Source organism: Calypte anna, chromosome 18, assembly GCF_003957555.1.
Source record: "Calypte anna isolate BGI_N300 chromosome 18, bCalAnn1_v1.p, whole genome shotgun sequence".
In the NCBI taxonomy this organism is placed as follows: domain Eukaryota; kingdom Metazoa; phylum Chordata; class Aves; order Apodiformes; family Trochilidae; genus Calypte; species Calypte anna.
This window is the reverse complement of record NC_044263.1, coordinates 6159687-6180065: the sequence shown is the minus strand read 5'-3', so window position 1 is coordinate 6180065 and position 20379 is coordinate 6159687. Positions and strand designations below refer to the sequence as shown.

The 20379-nt window shown below is 45.6% G+C and overlaps 1 protein-coding gene across 2 annotated transcripts; it reads right to left on the bottom strand.

Moving 5' to 3' along the window:
• Nucleotides 1-286: 286 nt before the first annotated feature.
• GGA3 (golgi associated, gamma adaptin ear containing, ARF binding protein 3) lies at nt 287-20339 on the bottom strand. 2 transcript variants are annotated; one of them, XM_030461567.1, is made up of 17 exons: nt 20271-20339; nt 14804-14888; nt 14013-14088; nt 13445-13543; nt 12590-12713; nt 11619-11722; nt 10997-11077; nt 9819-9956; nt 8782-8863; nt 8186-8296; nt 7104-7373; nt 6463-6530; nt 5743-6065; nt 4990-5255; nt 4648-4817; nt 3743-3853; nt 287-2611 (listed from the first exon to the last, which is right to left on the bottom strand). In XM_030461567.1, the coding sequence occupies exons 1-17, from the start codon at nt 20308-20310 to the stop codon at nt 2501-2503; spliced, it is 2259 nt and encodes a 752-aa protein (XP_030317427.1). In that variant the 5' UTR covers nt 20311-20339; the 3' UTR covers nt 287-2500. The 2 variants fall into 2 exon arrangements, with proteins under 2 accessions (XP_030317427.1, XP_030317428.1); XM_030461568.1 differs by lacking the exons at nt 14804-14888; nt 20271-20339 and having other exon boundaries at nt 14009-14078.
• Between the last annotated feature and the right edge of the window lie 40 nt (nt 20340-20379).

Below are 20379 nucleotides of genomic sequence, written 5' to 3'. Positions count from 1 at the left end.
CTTTAAAGCTGCTTGTTCCAAAAGGCTCTGCAACCCTCCCCTGGTGAAGTAACCTCCTTATCTATGGCACCGTGACCTTGGCTTTTTCAGCTGCTTTACCTTTAACACCCAGGAGTGAAACTGCACCCACCTTTTAAACCACCAGGGCTTTTTTTGAACAGCAGCTTCTCCATTTTCAGCTTTCTCCATTTCAACCCAGTCTTGAGACAATGAGTGGAGTTTTAGGATTTCCAGACCCAGCTGTGTAGGCCATGAGCAGTGGTCAGTAATGGGTGTCCACAGAGCAAAGTAGGGAAAATGATTTATTTAACATGCAGCAGAACAAATGCATTTGAGATGTACAGTTAGGGCTGTTGGTATGAAGCAGGAACCTCACCCTGCAGACAAAGAACATTCATAGTTTAATTTCCAAAGCTTTTAACAACTCATTTCCAGGCAGCAAGACCACAGCACCTTCCCATCTGGCTGCACAGCTTGGGCAGAGCACAAAGCCACACTGCAGAGAGCTCCTGTGCTCTGCTGACCTCCTGCAAGTCACAGTGAAATTCACATTGTAGGCATCTAAAGCAGTGAAACCCATGTCCACTGCCATGACCTGGGGAGCACCCCTATGCCTACGTGTCTATAAAGTGCTGGCAAAAAACCATGTCTGAGGCAGAAAGAATTCTCTCCTTGTCCCTTTACCCAGGCCATCCATTTAAAACTGCTTTTCATAACAATCAAACCACGTACCCATCCTTCTCACCTGCCTTCTGTGTCAGGGAGATGACAAGGCTGGAGCCTTCATCAGCTTCTGACCAGGAGTTCACAGCAAGCTCCTTGGCCAAGCTTTGATTCCGCCTTCAGGGGCTTCTACAGCTGCCTGGAGCCTCTGCTTGGGAGCTCAAGCCTTGGAATCTGTGGAGTGTTTCACCTCATAAAGAGTTTTACTTTGCAACACAGTAAAGAAATTTCAACTAATAACTTGAAGCTGCATTTGCAGTAATGGGTTTTACAGCTGCCATCAATTCCAGCAGCACGTTCTTTTCTGGAGTTTTCTTCCTACAGCAGGCAGGAGTCTCCTCCTGATGTTCTCAGCACTTGAGCTGACTGCTCCCACTCACAGCAGTGCTGGGAATGCTGAGCTTGGTGTCCACAGACCCACCTGTGGCTGTGCTTTTGTCAAGGGGTGTTAAAAAACCTCATTAATTTCTAACAGTCTGTTGCAAAGCCATCTGAGGCACTGCTTGAGATTGGAAATCAAAGGGGAGAAGGCAGGGATTGCTGGAATAAAGTTTTGGTGATTTAAACCTAGTTTCTGTGAGACTGTAACAAGAGGGGTCAGCTCTTCTGCCCCGTTAGCACAGACACACATGTCCAGCAAAACTACTTTGCCCTCAAGGAGACAATTGCACTTTTCTACTTCATACAGGGAACAAATAAACCAGGGCATTAACCCCAGCACATGCATGGTCACAGCCCAGTGGAGCCTTCTTTCCTTTCACTGTCTGCTTGTTTCTATTTAGATATCCTATAGTAAATAATTTACATCTTGTATTTCATCTCAATAAAACACAGTATTCAACTACAATAATAATACTGCCTGCATGAGGGGACACAGGAGGCACCTCTCCTTATCCCTGGATTCAGCCACTGCACCTGATTAATGATTGTAAAGACATCTCTGCACTCCTGGTGCTGTCCTCCACCAATACTGACTGCTCCTTTCCAGCCCTATTTACCTCCTCACTGATCATTTCCTCTTTTCCCCACACTATGGAATGCAATGAAGGCAGAAAAACAACCATGGGCAGACAAAACTCAGCCCCAGCTGCCCAAAGTGGATACAACAGGGAGGCAGCGAGCAGTAGAAAATAAATATAACAACTAAAGGTCCAGCAGTGTCACACAGCACAGGGCAAGGGGCTGCTTACAGTGGCCCTTGGGAAGGGGGCAGTGGAAGGGAAGGGAGCTGAGTGCCATTTCAGTGTAAAAAAAACCAAAACAAACCATTCCCTCATGGAGCCAACATTATTGCTCAACATGCGTAGCGGGTCCAGCCTGGCACTGAGGGGAACGAGTCCAGGGGAGGGCTCAGCACTGAGGAAGCTCATGGTGGCATCATCACCCCACCAGCCCGCAGGTATCTCTGGACAGCAGAACAGGAACAAAACCAACTCAATCCTTTCCTGCTGACAGGTCTCCCCTCAAAATACAATAACTTCAAGTTTAATAGTGTGGAAGATAGAACCAGATTCCCCCAGAGGTCAAGATAGAAGCAGCCAGCACCGCCTGTACCTGGCTGCCACTCAGTTCATGCTTGGCATAAATGTCCCAGGACCCCTTAAACATGGGGCAAAAACATTCTGGACTAAAGCTACAAGCAGAGTGGCCAGGACATGTAAACAAAGCTGAACATCACCAGTGGATAGCATGTGTGTCCCTCCCCAGGTCACATTCATTCCAGTCCTGTGGGATCCTTCCCTGGTCCTGTCACAGAGTCTCTGGCAGTGTCCTAAGGTCATAGATTCCCCCACTGCTCTACTGGGGGAAACTGATCCACTTCGCCAACCTCTGTGCTGGGCTGATCTCCCAGGGTGAAGGTCAGTCTGTACCTCAGCCTCACTTTCTCCTGCAGGAAAGACAAAACCCAAGAGCAAGGTGAGAACAGCTCCTGAACAAAACACCTCACTCAACAGCTCTACACAGAGCACAGAACTTCTGTTGCAGGGAGAAGAGGGCCAAGGTAAACTTCATGGAGCAGTACAGCTATTTTGCAAACTTGAGTTATTCACCTTACAGTTTTTATACCACCAAAGCTTTATTGCTTAGCACAGAACAGTGGGAGAAAAGCACAAAGGACCTGTGGTAACAGTGCTGGTGTGGGCCAGCAGCCAGTGCTCAGCTGCTCTCCAGTGAACCTGAAGAATGTTGCTGGAATAGGTCAGAATTTTCAGAACTAAATTCCTCATCATGTGGAGGAAGATAGAACAGTTCCTGCTCTGCAAATTTCCTAGTAAAAGTCAGCAGAAGATGGGATCAGTCCTTCAATGAGGGGATCTCCACATACCTCACAAAGTTTTTCAACCATCCACCAAACCACTCTGACATTTATTCTTTTGGATCTCAAAGCTTTCAACTGATACTTTAAGGACCCTTTTGCTGTAATTCTCAAGTAGTAACATCTAGATTTGTCAATTAGGAACTACTTCAGCATACACCTTTGAACTTTGAGGAGCAGGCTACTTAAATGAGTAACTACAGCAAGGAAAAACAGCTACCTGGAAAGCAAAGTGTTAACCACATTGTTTCACTGGTCACAGGTACATCCTCAAAAAATAATGGAACAGACACAATCAGACACTGGTCTACTGGTTGAGGGGTGCCAGGCTATAGTCTCAACACAGCAGAAGTATTCCTACAGCACCAGCTAATTTCATGTCAATCTAATTATCATCAAAGCCAGGCACTTCCAGTGCACAGGGGAGTTGGACAAGCTCCTGATACAGCTCTGTTCCCTTTAAAGCTGAGCCTTGGGTGACTCTTGTCCTTTTGCTGAGAGAAACATACAGGTTCCTCCCAAACCTTACCCTGCAGACCCCTTAGCCCTGAACTGAAACACCAATGTTCTGCAGTAACCACCTCCACAGGGCAAGTTAGAACAAGCAGCTCTGGCTGTGTCCTCCCTCCATCCTCCATTTGGAATTCATCTTACATCAAATCTGTCAGACAAGGAGAGGATAAACCCAGGTACCCCACTCACCTTGGCAGGATTTGCCAGCAGCATCACCTGGGTGATGGCAGTAGGTGGCTGGATGGGGTTGAATGGAGACAACTCAGTGCCAGAGGGTGGCTGTAACTTCACTTTCATGGACTGTAAATGAAAAAGAAAATGGAACTTCAGGGATTATCTCCTACTTTGGAGACAATGACAAATGCACACAGAGGCTGGGGAGACAGCAGCACACAGCCCAGCTGAAGAGAATCAATCCATGTGCAAGGATGAGGGAACAAGAGCCAGCCCAGCTTGTGCAACCTGACAGGAACAGCCAGACTGACATGTCAGAGTCTGCACAGCTCAGGTGAACAGACAGCACCTTGTTATCTGAGTGCTCTTGTGTCAGAAGGTTTAATGCCAACACCTTCAGGACAGTCAGCAGATTGTAGCTGAGACTGGGACAGCTTTCAAAATAAAAGATGGCCATTCAAAATTATCCAGGTGTTGAAAGACCAGAATGGAACACATGGTCAGATTTAGGATGTCTGCTAGAAATGCTGCTTCTAAAGACCTCAAGGGTGGTTCTGTTCATGTGCTATGGTACCACCTTCATGAACAAACACAGCTGCATTGGTCTTGGCAAGAAAACCAGAACACTGACAGAATCACAGGATCAGCCAGGTTGGAAAGGACCTCTGAGATCATTGAGTCCAACCCTTGATCCACTACCACTCACTACCAAGTGAGTTCTTGAGTCTAATTCCCTGTAGTTCTTGAGTTATCCTATTCAGTGTTCTCTGCCTCTGACAAACACCTCTGTTTTGGAAGCAGGCAGAGCACAGCCTATAGAAAGGTAGCACCAGGCTGTTCCATGCCCCTGAGTTCACACACCCAGGCCTTCCCAAACCCACAGCTTCATGCTGCCACGGGTCTGGGCTGCACATCCCTACCTTGGGCACAGCAGCCTGCAGCACAATGTTCTTCACTGGAAGTGGGGCTGTGTTCAGCATTGAGACCACCACCACCAGCACGTCCGACCTGCCCGGCGGGCACTCCCGGGCAAAGTGCAGGAGGATCCTGAAGCCATTCTTGTCATAGGCTGTCACTGGGAGGGCACTGCCTGCCACAGGGAGAGGAATGCAGGTTTGTGCTGCAGAAGATGATCTGCAGCACCACCAGGCAATCTGACTGCTTGCCTGGGACATCTCATCCTCTCTAACTTCATAACCTTTGTCAAGAAGCTTTGCTTTTAAAAAATGTTCAGAGAAAGGTGAAAAGCCTGAGATACTCACTGGGTTTAATGGTTTCCAAGGGAACGTGGACATTGGCCAAAGAAATTTCAGGAGCCTTCATGGGACTGCCTTGCTGCTGGAATGATGCTGGCTGGAAGAGAGGACTTCCTGAGCCTGCAGTGCAGCTGCTTGGGAAAGGAACTGGAGGGGCTCCAGGGGCAGTGGCTGGTGGCCCAGTAGGTGCTATTAATGGAGCAGAGGTGACAGTGGTTGGCAAAGTAACCCCAGGGAACACTGAGGTTGTCACCATGCCTTGGGTGGCAGTCCTGCAAGAGACAGAAAAAACATGGGGAAATTGAGTGGGAAGTGAAGCATTTCACCCCAGACCTGGAGATAACAAATCACAAGGACAAAGCAGTGGCCTGGAGCCAGATTAGAGTCCACAGCTCATGATGGGCTCATGTAAAGAAGGACAGTGGTGGTGGTATGGTTTGGCATCACTTCTCTCAGTCATGAAGCAAGCAGAATCCCATCCTGGCAAAGGCCTCTGTGCCTTTGCAACCTGTTCAACTTCACAGCACACATTTGTTTCAGGCAACAGCAATGCTGCTCTGCACTACTACTATTGCTGCCTTTCCTTCCTGGAGGTGAGACTCTCATATTTGTTTGCAAACTGAAACCCTCAGAGAAGAAAAATCCCAATCAGGCACTTCTGCCAAAGCAGAGCATTGAAAGTGCTTCTGAACCTGACCCTGCAGCAAGTTTGGCTTTCTAACTGCAGAGACAATGCAAAGCCCAGGATTTTGTTGTTACCCTTTGGCTTCTTCAAGGAGTTGTCCCAGTGCATCCATCTTATGTGACATATTGCTCCCCCCAGATGAGCTGAAGTACCCAGGAGCAGCTGGAATAGTCTTAGGAGGCCCCACAGGGGCAGCTGGTCCAGCAGAGAATGCAAATGGTGCTGAGTTTGGTGCTGGGATGCTGGAAGCTGTCTGAGAGGCAGTGAAAGCAGAGGGCAGCGTCACTGACGTCCCACACGTGGTCTGTGGTGTGTGATGGAGAAGAGGGTTCCCTGCAGGGTTGCAAGCAACAGTCACCATCTTCGGATTAAAGAAATCCAGGTCCAACTGGTCGTTCTGAAAGAGAGGACAAGTAGATGGTCTGGCTCACTGCTCCTCCCTGTGCAGAGCTGGCACTGTTACAGAGGGAGAGAGATTTACCGCAAAAACAGGTGCTGGGTGGACAGCAGCAAAGTCTGTGGCCTATGTCAGGACTACATCTGATCTGTAATCAAGCAAAGGAAGTGCTAACGTCATGGGGAATGGATGGGAAACTAAGAAAGCCAGGTTCAGGGATATCTCCTCTCTTTAGACACAGCTATCCCAGATTTTAGGGCTAAGTCAAACTTCCCCTCCGGAACAGCAGCCCCTCTGCTTGTATATGTGACCACACACTCCTCCAAGGTGACAGAGTGTGTCTTAACTTCCACAATGATAACCCCTCCCTCCTCTACCCCAAGAGCCTCCAATGTACCTCAAACATGCTCCACTGGTTGTTTTCTGAGGTCTCTTTCACTGCTGCAGGGGCTGGGTCATTCAGGCCTGAAAGGAAAAAGAAGGAGTAAGTAACTGGAGGAGAAAAGGAGTTGGGGATCACCCCTTGGCAACTGTTTCAGTATCATCAAATTTCATTCACTTCTGCCAAAGCCAAAGAACCTGATGAAAGACTGAAATGGGCTGCAAGACTATGATTAGGAAAAGAGACTGACTGAATCTTCTGCTGTTCATAACTGGTTTCTACAGGTGGGCCCTCTACAGGCTTCTATCCTCAGCCCCTCTAAGGCACCTTCCTCACTGGCACACCACAGTCAGGGGTACCAAACTGCAGCCTGCATGTCCAAGCACCCACAGAGATCAGAACACAATACCACTCAACTGTTATTTCAGTTGCAGCCTATTTGGGGAAGATCAGAGCTTTTAATACTGACTCACTGACCAAGTCTTACATCCCCCATGGTGCAAGGGAGCATCCCCTGGACTTCTCTAGAAACCAAAGGTATCTCATGCTCATTTTAGGTATGCTACGTGCCCAGCCATCCCTCACGCTGACACTGAAGGAAGAAATCATCTTTGTTAGGCAGGAGCAGCCCTTTTCTGGGCCTCTCAGAGTCTCACCTAAGCACAGAAGCTCTTCATCCAGCAAGGAGAGGGAGTTGGCTGTGCTGCTCTGCTGAGCGGATGCGGCTTCTGCTTGGCTGGAGGAGCTGCTCCTTGACTGCACGAAGGTCTGGGGAGGAGGTGGGAGGATGGGAATTTCTGCTGGGGCTGGGGCTGCTGTGGGGGCTGGTGTCAGGGTGCTGGGTGGCATTGGAGGTGGTGGGGTGCTGGTGACATCCAATCCAGCAAGGTCAATGAGGGTGTTGAGGTTACTTGTGGAGTTACTCCCTGCAGCGGACAGGAGAAGAGCACAACTAGGAGAGAAGGCAAAAAGCTCAGAGCAAACCCAGTGTACAGAACAAATTATCAGAGATAGTTTCATTAACAGATCCTTTTTCTACCCTGGCTTATGGCTCTTTATAACAAAGAAAGCCCACAAGCTTTCCACACAACCATTTGCTGTCCACAGGCTACTTAAAATCAACTCAAGACAGTTAGGAAATTTCTATCTGAAGAGCAACATCTGCTCCAACCAGCACTGCTCTGTCCCCAGTGCTTCTTCTAGCATAACTCACAGTCTTCCCAAAAGTCTTCTGAGCTTAGAGGAGGCTTTGGGAGATTCTACAGAAGTACAGTGAAAAAATGCTACCAGAGACCTAGAGAGCTGAGGAAAACACATACTGTCTGCATGTAAAATTCCCATTCTTATATAGGTTTGTCTTGTCCCACTAAGAACTGCCTAATGGTAATCCTGCCACACACCTGTGCAATGGGGAAACTGCAGTATAAAGTGGGCAACTGGCCTAAATTCACAACTAGAATTGCTGGCAAAGCACACAAAGTGCTCAGATGCAAGTTTGCTACTGATGTTATTAAGGGCTTCAGTAACATGGAACAAGTAATGGAAAACACAAAGCTGCAGCACTGTTGCTCATGTCCAGCTCTGTCTATCCAGCTTAGGAGCTGCTTTGTGCTGCTCTGACTCACCAACTCTGGGCCACAAGAACTGCCATACTTCCCCACAATTAATAGGGAACCCCATCCAAAAGACTTAGAATTGCAGGATTCAAAATTAAACAGCTGGCTTCCCAGGAACTCACCTTCAGACATCACGGGGAGATCCACTTCACCATTGATCATTTGCCCCTCTATTATTTTTTTATAGGAATTTATCACACGGGATAAATTGTCACTGGCCTGCAGAATATCCCCTATGTGCAAAAGAGAGAAAAACAACCTCCAAGACTTTAGTAACTCTTCTCCCACGAGTGCTGAGAATATTCTATTACCAATCAACTAATAATGAGCAAGAAAAACCATCGTTATCTGGCTATGAGTTGCATTACTGTCTTTGCCAGCCTTCTCCAAGCAATACCCTAACCTTTCTGGGTCCTTGCACATCACAGTTACAAAAATATGCCTGAGGCTTTGTTCCCCACAACTTCCTTCCCCTTCCATAGCAGCAGCTGTCCCCATCATCACCCCCAGACCCCTACCACCAAATCTACTGTCAGTCCTTGCCTGAATTTAAATGATAAGCATGAAGTGGCAAGGATCTTGTCATTTATCTCCTTGCTCAAAGTGAAGTGCATTCACAGTGAAGAGGCATCTGTAGAGCAGCCATTCCCTTGCTGAACCCTTGCACTGTCACAGGTCACAAGAGCAATTAAAGAAGAGGAAATGTAACTTCATTTACCCAGACTGCTGTCATTATCTTCTGTCTCACTGGCCAGCTTGAATAACGTCCGTCTTTTGGTTTCACACCTTTCATAGAGCTCCTAGGAAAGAGGACAAAAGGTTTCATCAGCCAGGAGCCACTATCAGCAACACCAGCCAGCACAGAATGACTCCCCAGGCAGGAGAGTCCGGGATGGAGACAGGAATCTGCCCATGGGACACGAGGCTGGACAACTCAGATCCCCTGTGCCTGCCCTGCTAACAGAGGTGGGAGGCATGGCATGAGCCTGGGAGTATAAATACAACCTGAATTTTCACACAACATCTCTCAGTTCTCCCTCACATCCCTTAGAGCCAGCTCCAGCCCAAAAGAGATGTTTGTTCCTTGTATTACAGGAGTCCGTAAAAGCCAAAGGAAGAGCAGAACTCTGCTTCAAAGGTTATGCTCCAATTGCACTGCAGCCACTACTCAGTCTGCAGCCACATAGAAGGTGATGAGAAGGAAATGTTTCACAGAAACAGAACAGATTCTTAAGCCTCTTGCCACCATTTCAGGAGCTTTTTGTTAAAAGACTAGTTTTAGCTCTTTAAATTAGTTAATGTGCAAGCCTTTGAGGCCCTTGTCCTATTCAACCATTCCTGGTACCTGATTTTTTGTCTTTAAACCACAACACTATCTAAACTCTTCCTTTGAAGAGGAGGACATATCTTCTGTCCTGTTAAGCCTTTATTTTATCCATCCACAGTGCTGCAAGGGGCAGTTATGGTTTAAAATCATTGGTCATAAGAGGAGCAAGAATTACAAACTGCAGCTTCTTGATTCTGCCACTCTGCATCTTTGGAGAACAGCTGCACCTCACTTCAAGCCTGTGTAAAACCAAGTTATTACCCACGAAGTCCTTTGGTGAAAGGCATTAAAAATGTGATTATTTTCTTTCCTGTTATTTCCAGCACCTGCTCTTGTTTCTCCCCAGTGCTCTCCATTTTCCTGCACTGTTTCTAACTCTCAAATCTGGGAGAAGAAAGGAATAATTCTAGGGAGCAGCTCAGACCCACCTTCATGAGCTCCCTATCAGCCTCTGATGACTCCTCTTTGCTGTAATGAACCAGCATCTCATTCAGCAGCTTCACATTGTTGTTCACTTCCTCCAGTGTGTGCATGCGTTTTGTCACCTTCTGAATCCGAGCCTCATCCTGCAGGGTGCAGAACACAAACATAGAAAGTGAGTTTCCCCTGTAAAGGTCCACACTATCACAGGTGTTATCTGTAAATCAGTCCAAGTAGTATCTACTTAAGGTTAAGTTGGAAAAAATAACAACCCACAAGAAAACCTCTTCAATTTGTGTGAAGATTTGCTTGTTTTATTGTCTTTTCACCATCATTTTTAAGTGATACAAAACCCTTTATTTCCAAAAAGTCTCATTAAGTAGAATTTAACATGTAATTGTACCACTAAAAATAGAAAACTTTCCAGAAGTTCCTTTCTGACCTTTTGAGATTATTTTTTTTGGTAACTTAATGCCATTTTATGACAAAAATATGTTTAAACAAAACATTCACTAGGAAGAACAAGCACTCTCTGGCAGAAAATGTTCACCCATTTCTGATTTCAGATTCCAACTAAAGATGTAGGAGAGTCTGCTATGGGCACAGAAGAAGCCTGAATGGAAACACTGCAGTAAACTATACATCCTCTTCAGTCTAGAAGCCACCCTTTTCTCTTTTTCCAGAATCACATTGAGTCATTTCCTGGACTCCAGTCTCTGGTGACTGCCTTGGGTGGATGCATCACAGCTCCACAAACAGGAAGATGTTTCCATGAAGCCTCCATGTGAGAAGACCCAGTCCAATGACTCAGCCCCCTCAGTAGTTTGGGGTGAAACTCCAATGCCCCCTCCCAAACCCTGACATGAAATCTTGAGTTATGAGAATGTGGTTCATCACAACAAGGGGCATTCAATCCTTGCCCCTTCTTGCCCTGTCCAGCACCTGAGACACCAACTGTAGACATTTCTGTAATACAAACAACTCCCATCTGGAGATAGTGTCAAAATTACATCATCAGTCTCCACAACTTAACTAAAGAATGTGCTAACACGATACTAACAGAGCCTGAAAAGTGTAGATTCTGCTACTCACATGATCCTAAAGCTTTCCACCATTTTTAAGTCAAATTGCTTAAAAACTGGAAAGCAGACTGCTGACTGGAACCAATCCTGCAGGAATTTCTTACCTCTTTTACCATGGATTTTATAAGCTTGTTGGCCTCTTGTAAATCATCTGGGTTCTTGCTTTTCAGCAGTTTGGCTAGAAGCTGTAAGATGAGAAGAGGATATACAGGAAACAAATAAAGATCACTTCCAAAAGAAACAAGCAAGAGGAACCTAAGTGAATTATGGGGAAAAGAGCCACATCCCACTATTACAACACTTACACTGCTTTCAGAGACCCCAGAAGGGGGAATTTATGATTTGTTTATTTTATGTGAGGTGCTGCAATCTTGCTTCTACACACATTATATACTCTGAAATCTCAGAGACTTCTGGCATTAGATTAATTATTCCTCCCACACATAATTTTTGGTTCTGTGGGCAAAACATTCTCTGCCTTCTAGTACTACAGCAGGATGGCACTTTAACCAGGAATCATCTCTTAACAGTAACAAAGACAAAGCCTCAGCTGGAACTTCAAATTAGGCAGGTGGATAAATCAATGAGTTCTGTGGAAGTACACACCACCACCTGAAAATGAAAGCCTGAAAATAAAATAAAGTCAGTAAACTTCTTTTTCTTGTTCTGCATGTCCATTAAGTAATCACTTTTCATTAGCAATTACAATTTAAGTCTTCACTATACCTTGGATTTTTCCTCATCATCAAACACAGGGTTTTTGGGACGAGGTGGTGGAGAAGGAATCAGGGTTCTGTCTGCAGGAATCACAGGATCAAACATAACAATCCCTAGAAGCAGAAAGGGAACTCACATGGGTTTGCACAAGCAGTCCCACCAGGCAGTGCATGCAGTTACTCACAGGCTGTTATCAAAACAAACATGCAGCCAATCTCTCCACTGCTACTACCCCACTGTCCTAATGAAGAAACAAAGGCCAAAACTCCAGCAACCGTGTTGCCACATCCATACTGCTCCTCCAGTAGCTTAGCATAATCAATAGCTCTTCACAATCTGCCTTTTCCCCTCTCACATTAGCTGTTGCACCACTAAGTGAAGTCCCAGACATCTCAGCTTTTTGCAAACTCAAGGGCCTGACATTTGTTGGTATAAATGAGCTGAGCAGGAAAGCAGAGAGCAGTGCAAAAAAGGGTGATAAGCAGACTCCTAACCACAAGCAGGGAAAGAGCCAAGCCTCCTGCTTGTTGCACTGACAAAGCCCTAGACTTGTGCTCCACCTCAAGAACCAATTTTTCTTGTGTTGAAGCTGCAAGTTCTCAGCAAAGCTTCTTTCACTGTGCCTACACAAGAATTTTCTGTCAGTTGAACTACAGGTACAATTGTGATGGAGCTAAAAGAAAACAGCTACACGGAGGCTCTTATTTCACTTTAAATTAGACTTGTTCAAATTATTTAATAACTAGTTCCAGAAAAACTCATAAAAGGCACTGCAAACCTAAACAAAATTATCTGCAAGGTGCTTAACTAATCCAGTTAAAAAAAGCCAACCCGACCCATTCCAAGGCATTTAAATATAATGAGAAACTTTTCAAGGAATTTCTCCTCTCAGAGCTTGCCTTGACCCCATGTCATTAGAACATTTGGTGACACTCCTGCTTGGAGCACTGGAGAGAATGCACAAACACAGGGCTCCCCACCTTGTCGCTTCAGCATGTAGTAGGCATCCTTGATTTTGGATTCTTCTGGCAATGCCACTGTCCAGCTATACAGCAGTTCAATGACTTTGGTCTTCACCTTCTCTGAAACTCGGTCTCCTAGGTACTAAGAGTGGAAAAAAGGATGTATATTCTCCACATTCTTCACCTCTTGAAAAATAAAGCCCAAACCCAGAGAATGGGAGCCCAGTGATACACATTAAAAGATGTCCAATTCAAGTTCCAAGATGACCTAAGATACACATTAAAAAGAGGAAAAAAAGCTCCTCTAATATAGTTGAAATCAGTGGAGAAGCTTTGTGATTACCTTCAGCAAAAGAAAAAGCAACCCTCCTCTTGGTTTCAGGATTTCACAATTTAAAAACTACAATAGTACTGATAACCACCCCTCCCCTGTCTTATGAAGAAGAATCTAGGAATATTGTGCTGCATCAGTCATGCCAGGAGGTGCCTGTCTATTTTTTGCCATGTTAAACGTGTTGAGGGGCTTGGCCAGGCACTCTTAACCCAGTGAGTGGGCAGCAGAGTGAGGACTCAAGCTCCATGATGTGTTGCCAAGTCTCTCCTTGTAACCTTTGCATCCACTGATGCTGGGGTTTTGTTTGACTTTTTGGAAAAGACAGACCAAGCTTTAAACAGTACAGAGAATGATGGTAAAAAACTACAACTCACAGAGAAAAACGGTAAGCAAAGCACACAAACAAAACCTTAACTAACAAATGCTCTTGAATTTAGGCTAATAAATGCAATGAACCAACTGCAAACATTTTAGATACTGACTATTGCTTAGAGAGCCTGAACAAAAAGTAAATACAGCCATCAGGCTCTGGGACTGACCTTTGGAGACACAACTTTTATTAACTCGTTTAGAAAGCGAAACTTCCCTACTTCATTATGAAATCTTCTCCCACAGTTCTTCATACAAGCTTCCAGCACCTGCATTCAAGTAACAAAAACAGAGCACTGAAATGAACACCAAAGCCCCCCAGTCAGAGCACAGCAGTGTTCTGCTTTTCAGGGAACTGATGGATCCATGATACAGGCCTGAGTCTCCCATCTGTAGGGGTGACACAGCAGGACAAGGACTCCCACCCTCAGCTTGAGGTACCTGGGTCACTCATCTCACCATTAGGTCTCACAACAACAAACAGAAATCTTAACAAACAAAAGCAGCTGAAACTAAACCAGACTTCTGTCTAACTGCTCTGTTGCTAAGGAGAACTCCTCAGTTACACAGCTCCGCACCCTCTCCCTGTCCACTCTCTCCCAGCAGAGGAATGGGAACAATCAGCTGCAGAGCAAGCCCCAGCTAACCCCCCTGACACCCCTTACCCCCTTGTGCTCTGCAGAGGGGATGTCAAATGACAGATAACTGGATGTAAGAGGAGGGGCAAGGACTACCTACTGTCAAGGCTTGGACTGCCTCCCATTCCTGTGGTGACTGGATTTTATGAGCCAGGAGTCTCACAGCTATCTGTGGCCTGAAACAAAGCAGATCCCATTACAAACAAAGCAGGAAAACATGTTGAAGGACGTTCAGACTTCTACAAATCCTGTTTCAACAAGATACCTTTCACATAATTAAAAATAAATGCCATTTGGTACTTTTCATCCTTCCATCAGTGTACAAAGACTAACAAGAAATGCTCAGGGCATCTCTGTAAGTATATATGAATAGAAGAAGCAAAGGGTGGTAGTTTGAGCCATCAGTTCCAGATTCCTTCTTGGGAGGGGCCAGTAAACTCCCAGTAAAGTCCCCAGCCCAGGAAATCACTTCATTTCTCTAGCATTAGTTTCCTTTTCCAGAAGAAAACACCTCTTCCTTAGCTCACAGGAATGCTGTGACCCAGGAGGTTTCCTCATTTAAGCCCTATGAAGGTTTTAAAGACATGAAGCCCCATCAGACACTGAGTTATAACCCCATTTTACGCACTGGCAAACAGAGAAATATGGGCTGGTTGAGAGCCCTGCAGCTGCAGAAGCTGACGTTAGAGGCAGATCCAGAATTCCTTTTTTCCCAGTGCTCAGCCTGGCTACAAGCCACACTGCCTGTCACAGAAGAGAAATCCCACTTTGTAGCATCTTTTGTAGCCAGATCTTCCTTGCAATATCAATATATATACAAGAAAACATGAAAGTTTGTGATTTAATGATACATTTCAAACTACAAATATTTATTAAGTTTAGAACACCCACCCTTCGAGTTCTTTGTTGATCTGGTCACAGAATCCAATGATATATTCCCAATCTTCTTGCCTGTTAGATGGGTTTGTGGCTTTATCTTTGGTAAGGGAAAGAGAAGGTATTACCAGCCAAGCAAAAGAAGCAGTATAAAAGGTCACGCATTTCCTAGAGAAAACCATTTGACATCCATTGCCAACTATAAAAAAGGAAAAAGAAGTTCACACACAGTATGTCTGTTCAGGGAAAAGGGTGTGTCCAAGTTGAGACATCCAAATATGCAGCAAGAACCTCTGCTTTCCAAAAAAACCCCAATAAAACAAAACAACCCAACCAAAAAACAGGTGCCAAATCTCAAGTACTTAAAATTGGACTATTTCCATCCTCTAAATGAGACTGTAAGATAAAATATTTGAGCTCTCTGTTTCCCTCTGCCTGAGATGCTCTCTCTTTCTATTTGGCTATAACATTAAACTCCTTAAAGGATAAATATCCTCATGCTTTCTACACAGGAAATTATTTCTGTATTCCCTGTGAGTTCTGTAGAAGTAAAAGCTGGAACATCAGATGTTTAATATAAATCATTTAGCATTAACACTTGCTTTTAGAGTGCCAGCTGATTTGTTAGATGCCTTAGCATTCCCTCTGGGAATCAGGAACTGAAATTTATTATTATCCACCGAGTTGATCTTGCAACTAATAAACACCACAGCCTGTACCTGATCAGGAATTCAGTTCCTATAAGCTCAAACTGAGAGCATGATGCTCTGCTGCCTGGGCTATTTCAAGCTCCTGAAGAATCCTCCCTTGGGTACCAGAACCTCACTTACTGTACTGATTGCAGACTAGTGAGGCTATTAGCATCTTTTCTATTATGAATGCATCTTGCCCATGTATTCTACTTAACTCTGATAAAGCAATGAATTTAGAGGAGACAAGATTCCTGCTTTAACCTAATTTTCCAGCCAAGATGACCAGACACAGTAATTTTTCTTTCTTGTAAGGGAAGAAACAGAATGCTGTGGCTATGTACATAAGGGCTGGCACTTAAGAAGCCTTCCTCAAAATTTTAATATGATGGAAATAGATAAAAAGAAAATACTGCTTAGCCAGACAGTATCGAGCAGGGGATGAAGGACAAGAAAAAAACCAGCACACATCCCTGTACCTTCATCATAAAGGAGAAAGCATAATGGAACAAACACATGCTGCTTTACAAAGTGTAATTTTTATCATCATTAAAGCATACACCTTTTCACAGGCAGATAAAACCAGCTGTCAAATATCTATCCAGAAAGCTCACTTGCACAGTGCACCTTACTCCTCCTACAGCAGCAGTCCTAGAAGCTTTGCTCATCATTTACTCCTCACAGAAGGACAGCTGTAAAGTGATTTTCTAAATTGTTCCATGGATTGCATCTATAAAATACTCCACAGAGAAGCTCTGTGTCCACTGCTGACTTTCCTGGGACCCCAGGAATAAGCAAAAGGTGGCAGCCAGGGAAGACTAACATTAGGCTCTCTTCTTGTTGTACTAGCTAGGCTACCAAGCTATTTTTTTTAAGATTCAAGGGAGTCTTAGCTTAAAATGTAGCTGCTACAGAGTCAAGCAACTGTTCAAAACATATGTGGCACTTAAACCCTATTACCACACTCACAACTGCTGAATACCCTGGAAGCATCATGAAACCACAGACTTACAGCCACACTGAGTCTTTTCATGCAAGTCAAATGGCATCGTGCATGGTTCAGTGCTCCAAAGCACCTCTGCTGCTCTGCAGGCTGGGAGGAAATAAATACAGTTCTTGGCTGGAGTTAATGGAATTTACTTACTAAATAAAGGAAGAGAACAAACAAGTAAGGACAACCAACTAAATGAACTCTTTGTTGGTTGCACATCCTGAAACTAGGAAAGAGAGCTGGTGCAAACAGGAAAAAGTAACCAGTGTTTCCTAGGCAAATGTTATTTTTAAAGCTGTTCCAAATATCTACAAAATCTTCTTGGAACAACACTGGATTATTTCATACTCTCAGACTGGATTCAGATTCATCTAATTTTTTGAACCAAAAGCTCTCACAGAAAGATAGTAAAGTCTCAGAAGGAGAGAGGGAAGTCTTGTTCCATGTGAAGAAACTCCCTATTTCTAATAGTCATAAAACCTCCCTCAGAAACCCCAGTTCACAGAAGTTGGTAACCTTGATCATAAGTTCTGCTCTGGCTCTGGAGATTGATGTTTTCATGACACAACACAATGATGTGTCTGGATGCTTATTACCAATCTCAGTACAGCCACATGAGCCAGGTGACCTTGCTTAACCTTTTCAGGACATACCTGAAGAAGCTGCATCCCATCTATGAAGACGTAACCTAAAATCCTTCCTTTTTATGCAGAAAACTTAAAGTATGGGCAGAGAGCTCCTCTGCACTGACTCACAAATATGCTTCAACCCTTACATGAAAGGATTTGTTTCAGGAAGAAGAGTTTGGTGCTCTAGAGTATCAAATCCCTGGCTTCTCAGTTGAAACCTGCCAGCTGGTACTGGTTATAAAGTTTGCTTTCAGAGACACTTGTCCACCAGGCCTCATCCTGGCAACTTATTTCATACTGGCAATCAAAGAAATCTCAATTAGCAACCTGGGACAAAGGTTTTAGCACTCTCCCTGTCTGCCCACCATCTCTCCCTGAGATTTCAAACACTGTTGCACTTGGGACCTATCAAGTTGCTTCATACTTGACCCAAACATCAGAGCCATTTGGCCCTCTGTGGCTCTGCTAAACCCTCAGACACTAATGAATCAACATTCAGATGCATCATTAGATATGAAACAAAGGTGCTTATTTCTTCTGTAGAAAAACAACATTGGAACGCAGAGAGCCACAGACCCATTAATTAACTGGTGATTCATGCTCAGATTTTCCTGGGTTTACTATTCCAGTGAAGTGATAGAAAAGCCCAAAAAAGGGTTTTCCTCAGGTCAGGCTTAGCATATGAACTGGGAATCCCCAGCCCAAGCATGTCAAAACTAAGCTCAAATCTCCAGCAGGAGGAGAACGCTGACCCATGACAACACAAGGAAAAAAAAATTAAGACAATCATAATATTTTATCCACCTGCATCTGTTACACAGGTGGGCACTGCCTAAGCCTGATGTGTGATACAATGAGCTCCCTGCTGGATACAGTCAAAAAGGTAGCACTAAAGTCAAAGGATCCAGCTGTGTTTGTACAACTGAGATCGCTTCATAACCTCATCTTCTATTTCAGCTAAGTGCAGAAGAAAAGCCTGTGGGCAGGGAGGGATCAGATCACCTCTCATTCCAGCTGCCTGAAATGAGGCAGGAGACATGAGGATGCTTGATCATCACTGGCTGAAGAGCAGATCTTGCTGCAGTGCTAGGACAGGAGGATGATGTTACTTCATGAGTCTCTGACTCCACCTGATGACAGACAGGGCAGTGTGGAAGGCTGCATAGCACCAGTACAGAAATAAAAAAACCCCAAAACTAAAAATAACACTGGCAAGAAGAAATTCTCTGTTTTCCCCTGACTGGGAAGTTGGCTGTGCTGCTGAGCAAGCCTAGCCCTTCCCTTCTGTAAGGGCACAGCAGGTACACACCTCAAGGTTAGCATCAGGCACAGCACAGCTCTGTGATGGTTACAAGAAAAAAAAAACCTGAGAAGGGCTGGTGACAGCCTGGGGTGTACCAGCCTTCTCACCTTGCCCTCCTGGGCTCCACAACTCCTCTGGTGATTTATGTACAGGAAATGCTTTGCTCCCCTGCCATGGGAGGAGCAACACCAGCACACAGCAGCACAAATACAACCTCTTAAATGAGAGAGCACCACTCAGGCCTTGAAAATGTGAACACCTCTGCAATCAGGAGCACCAAAATATTTCTTAGGCTGAGTAAAGCCTTTGCAACTTCAGTGTTAACTTCTCCATCCTACTGCTTGGCCAAGGGAAAGAACTTTTAACTTCCACAACTGAAAAATAACCCCAGAAACCAAACAGTCAGGAAGTTTTCCAGGCTATACAACCGAAAATATCCTTCCTACTAGAGATATTTTCACATACAAACAGAACTTGGTGAGTCAGTTCTCCTCAGAGGAAGATGAAAAGGAAGGGATGTGGGTGTTTCTTCATGCATCTCCCTGACTCCAATAAAACATATTGACAAACTGTGGGAGTTCAGAGGAGGAGCAAAAAATGGTAAAGGGACAGAAGGGATAAAATAAAAAGAAGAGCTGAAAACATTATTTATCCAGTAACAACAATAGCAGATAATGATGTCTGAATTTCATATTTGTATATCTTTGAATTTTATACAAAAATACCAGGAAAGTAAAACATTTATTCATTCTTGCTTATGAAAGTATAATTCCAAAAGGGTAACAGATTTTATACCCTCAGGTATTTAGGATAATGACCATCTTTTGCTGTATGCCTAGTATCAGACTGCTTAGAAACTTCACTCAGTGCTGTAACCAAACAAATAACTATTAAAAGAAAATCTAGGCACCAAGCTAACGTTATGTAGGACAGCTTCCCAGGTACAGCCTCCCAGCTCCTGCACATGGAACACACAAAAAACAATCACTGTTATGATTGATTCATTCAAGAATCCCCTCCCAGTCCACTGGCACTGGGTCAGGATCCCCCAGCACCAGGTTTTCAGAACCAGCAGCCCAAAGGCCAGGAGACACAGAGGCAGCAGGGACAGACACACAGCAAGGACGTACTGAGCAAGGGCTGTGGATGAACAGCCCCTGGTTTTTTTCTTTCTTCTAAGATTCTGTGATAAACAATAACTCATCCTGATAAAGGGCTCCTGACTATTCCAGTCTGTATGGAATGGACATCCCTAACTGCAACCCTGAAACTGCAGCCCGGCATAAAGCAGAATTTGTGTTTTTGTTGTGTAACAGACAAACGCAATTCAGCTGGGGAGTGCCCACAGTTCTCAGCCTCCCCGGCAGCCCCGAGCCCGTACAGAGAGGGAAGGAGACAAAGCAGGGACAGGGGACAGGCACCTACCATGGGGTCAAAACCAAGCAACAGCCTCGCAGGTGCTGAGCAAGGGGAGCTCCAAACCTGCCCCCTGCTCCTCACCAACAAACCGATGATTAACGGCCCCGAACCGCTGCTCTGCCCCTACCCCCGGCCCTGCCCCTTCTCCCTCACCCTCGGGGGTGCCGGACACCGCAGCGGACGAGTCCGTACCCACCGGGAAGGGGAAGGGGGGGAAGCCTCAGCCTTTTCCCTCCCACTCCCGGAGGAGAATGCGGAGGTCTCCGCTCCGCAGGGCCCACACCCACCCCACCCCTCACCCTCCCCTGGACGGCACCGCCACAGCCCCGGCTGCCGCCCGACTGAGGCGAGCGGCGGGGCAGGGGCGGGAAGGGCTGAGCTGAGAGGAGCCCCGGAGGCTGCGGGACCCCAGCCGGGGTGGGGAGTGGAGCGGGGCCCGGGGGTTACTCACTCAGCCAGGACTCCAGGCTCTCCCCCTCCGCCTCCGCCATGTTGCCGGCCCGGCCCGAGGCCCCGCCCCCTCTGTGCTCTCGCGCGGGCAGGGCGGGGCCTCTCCCGGG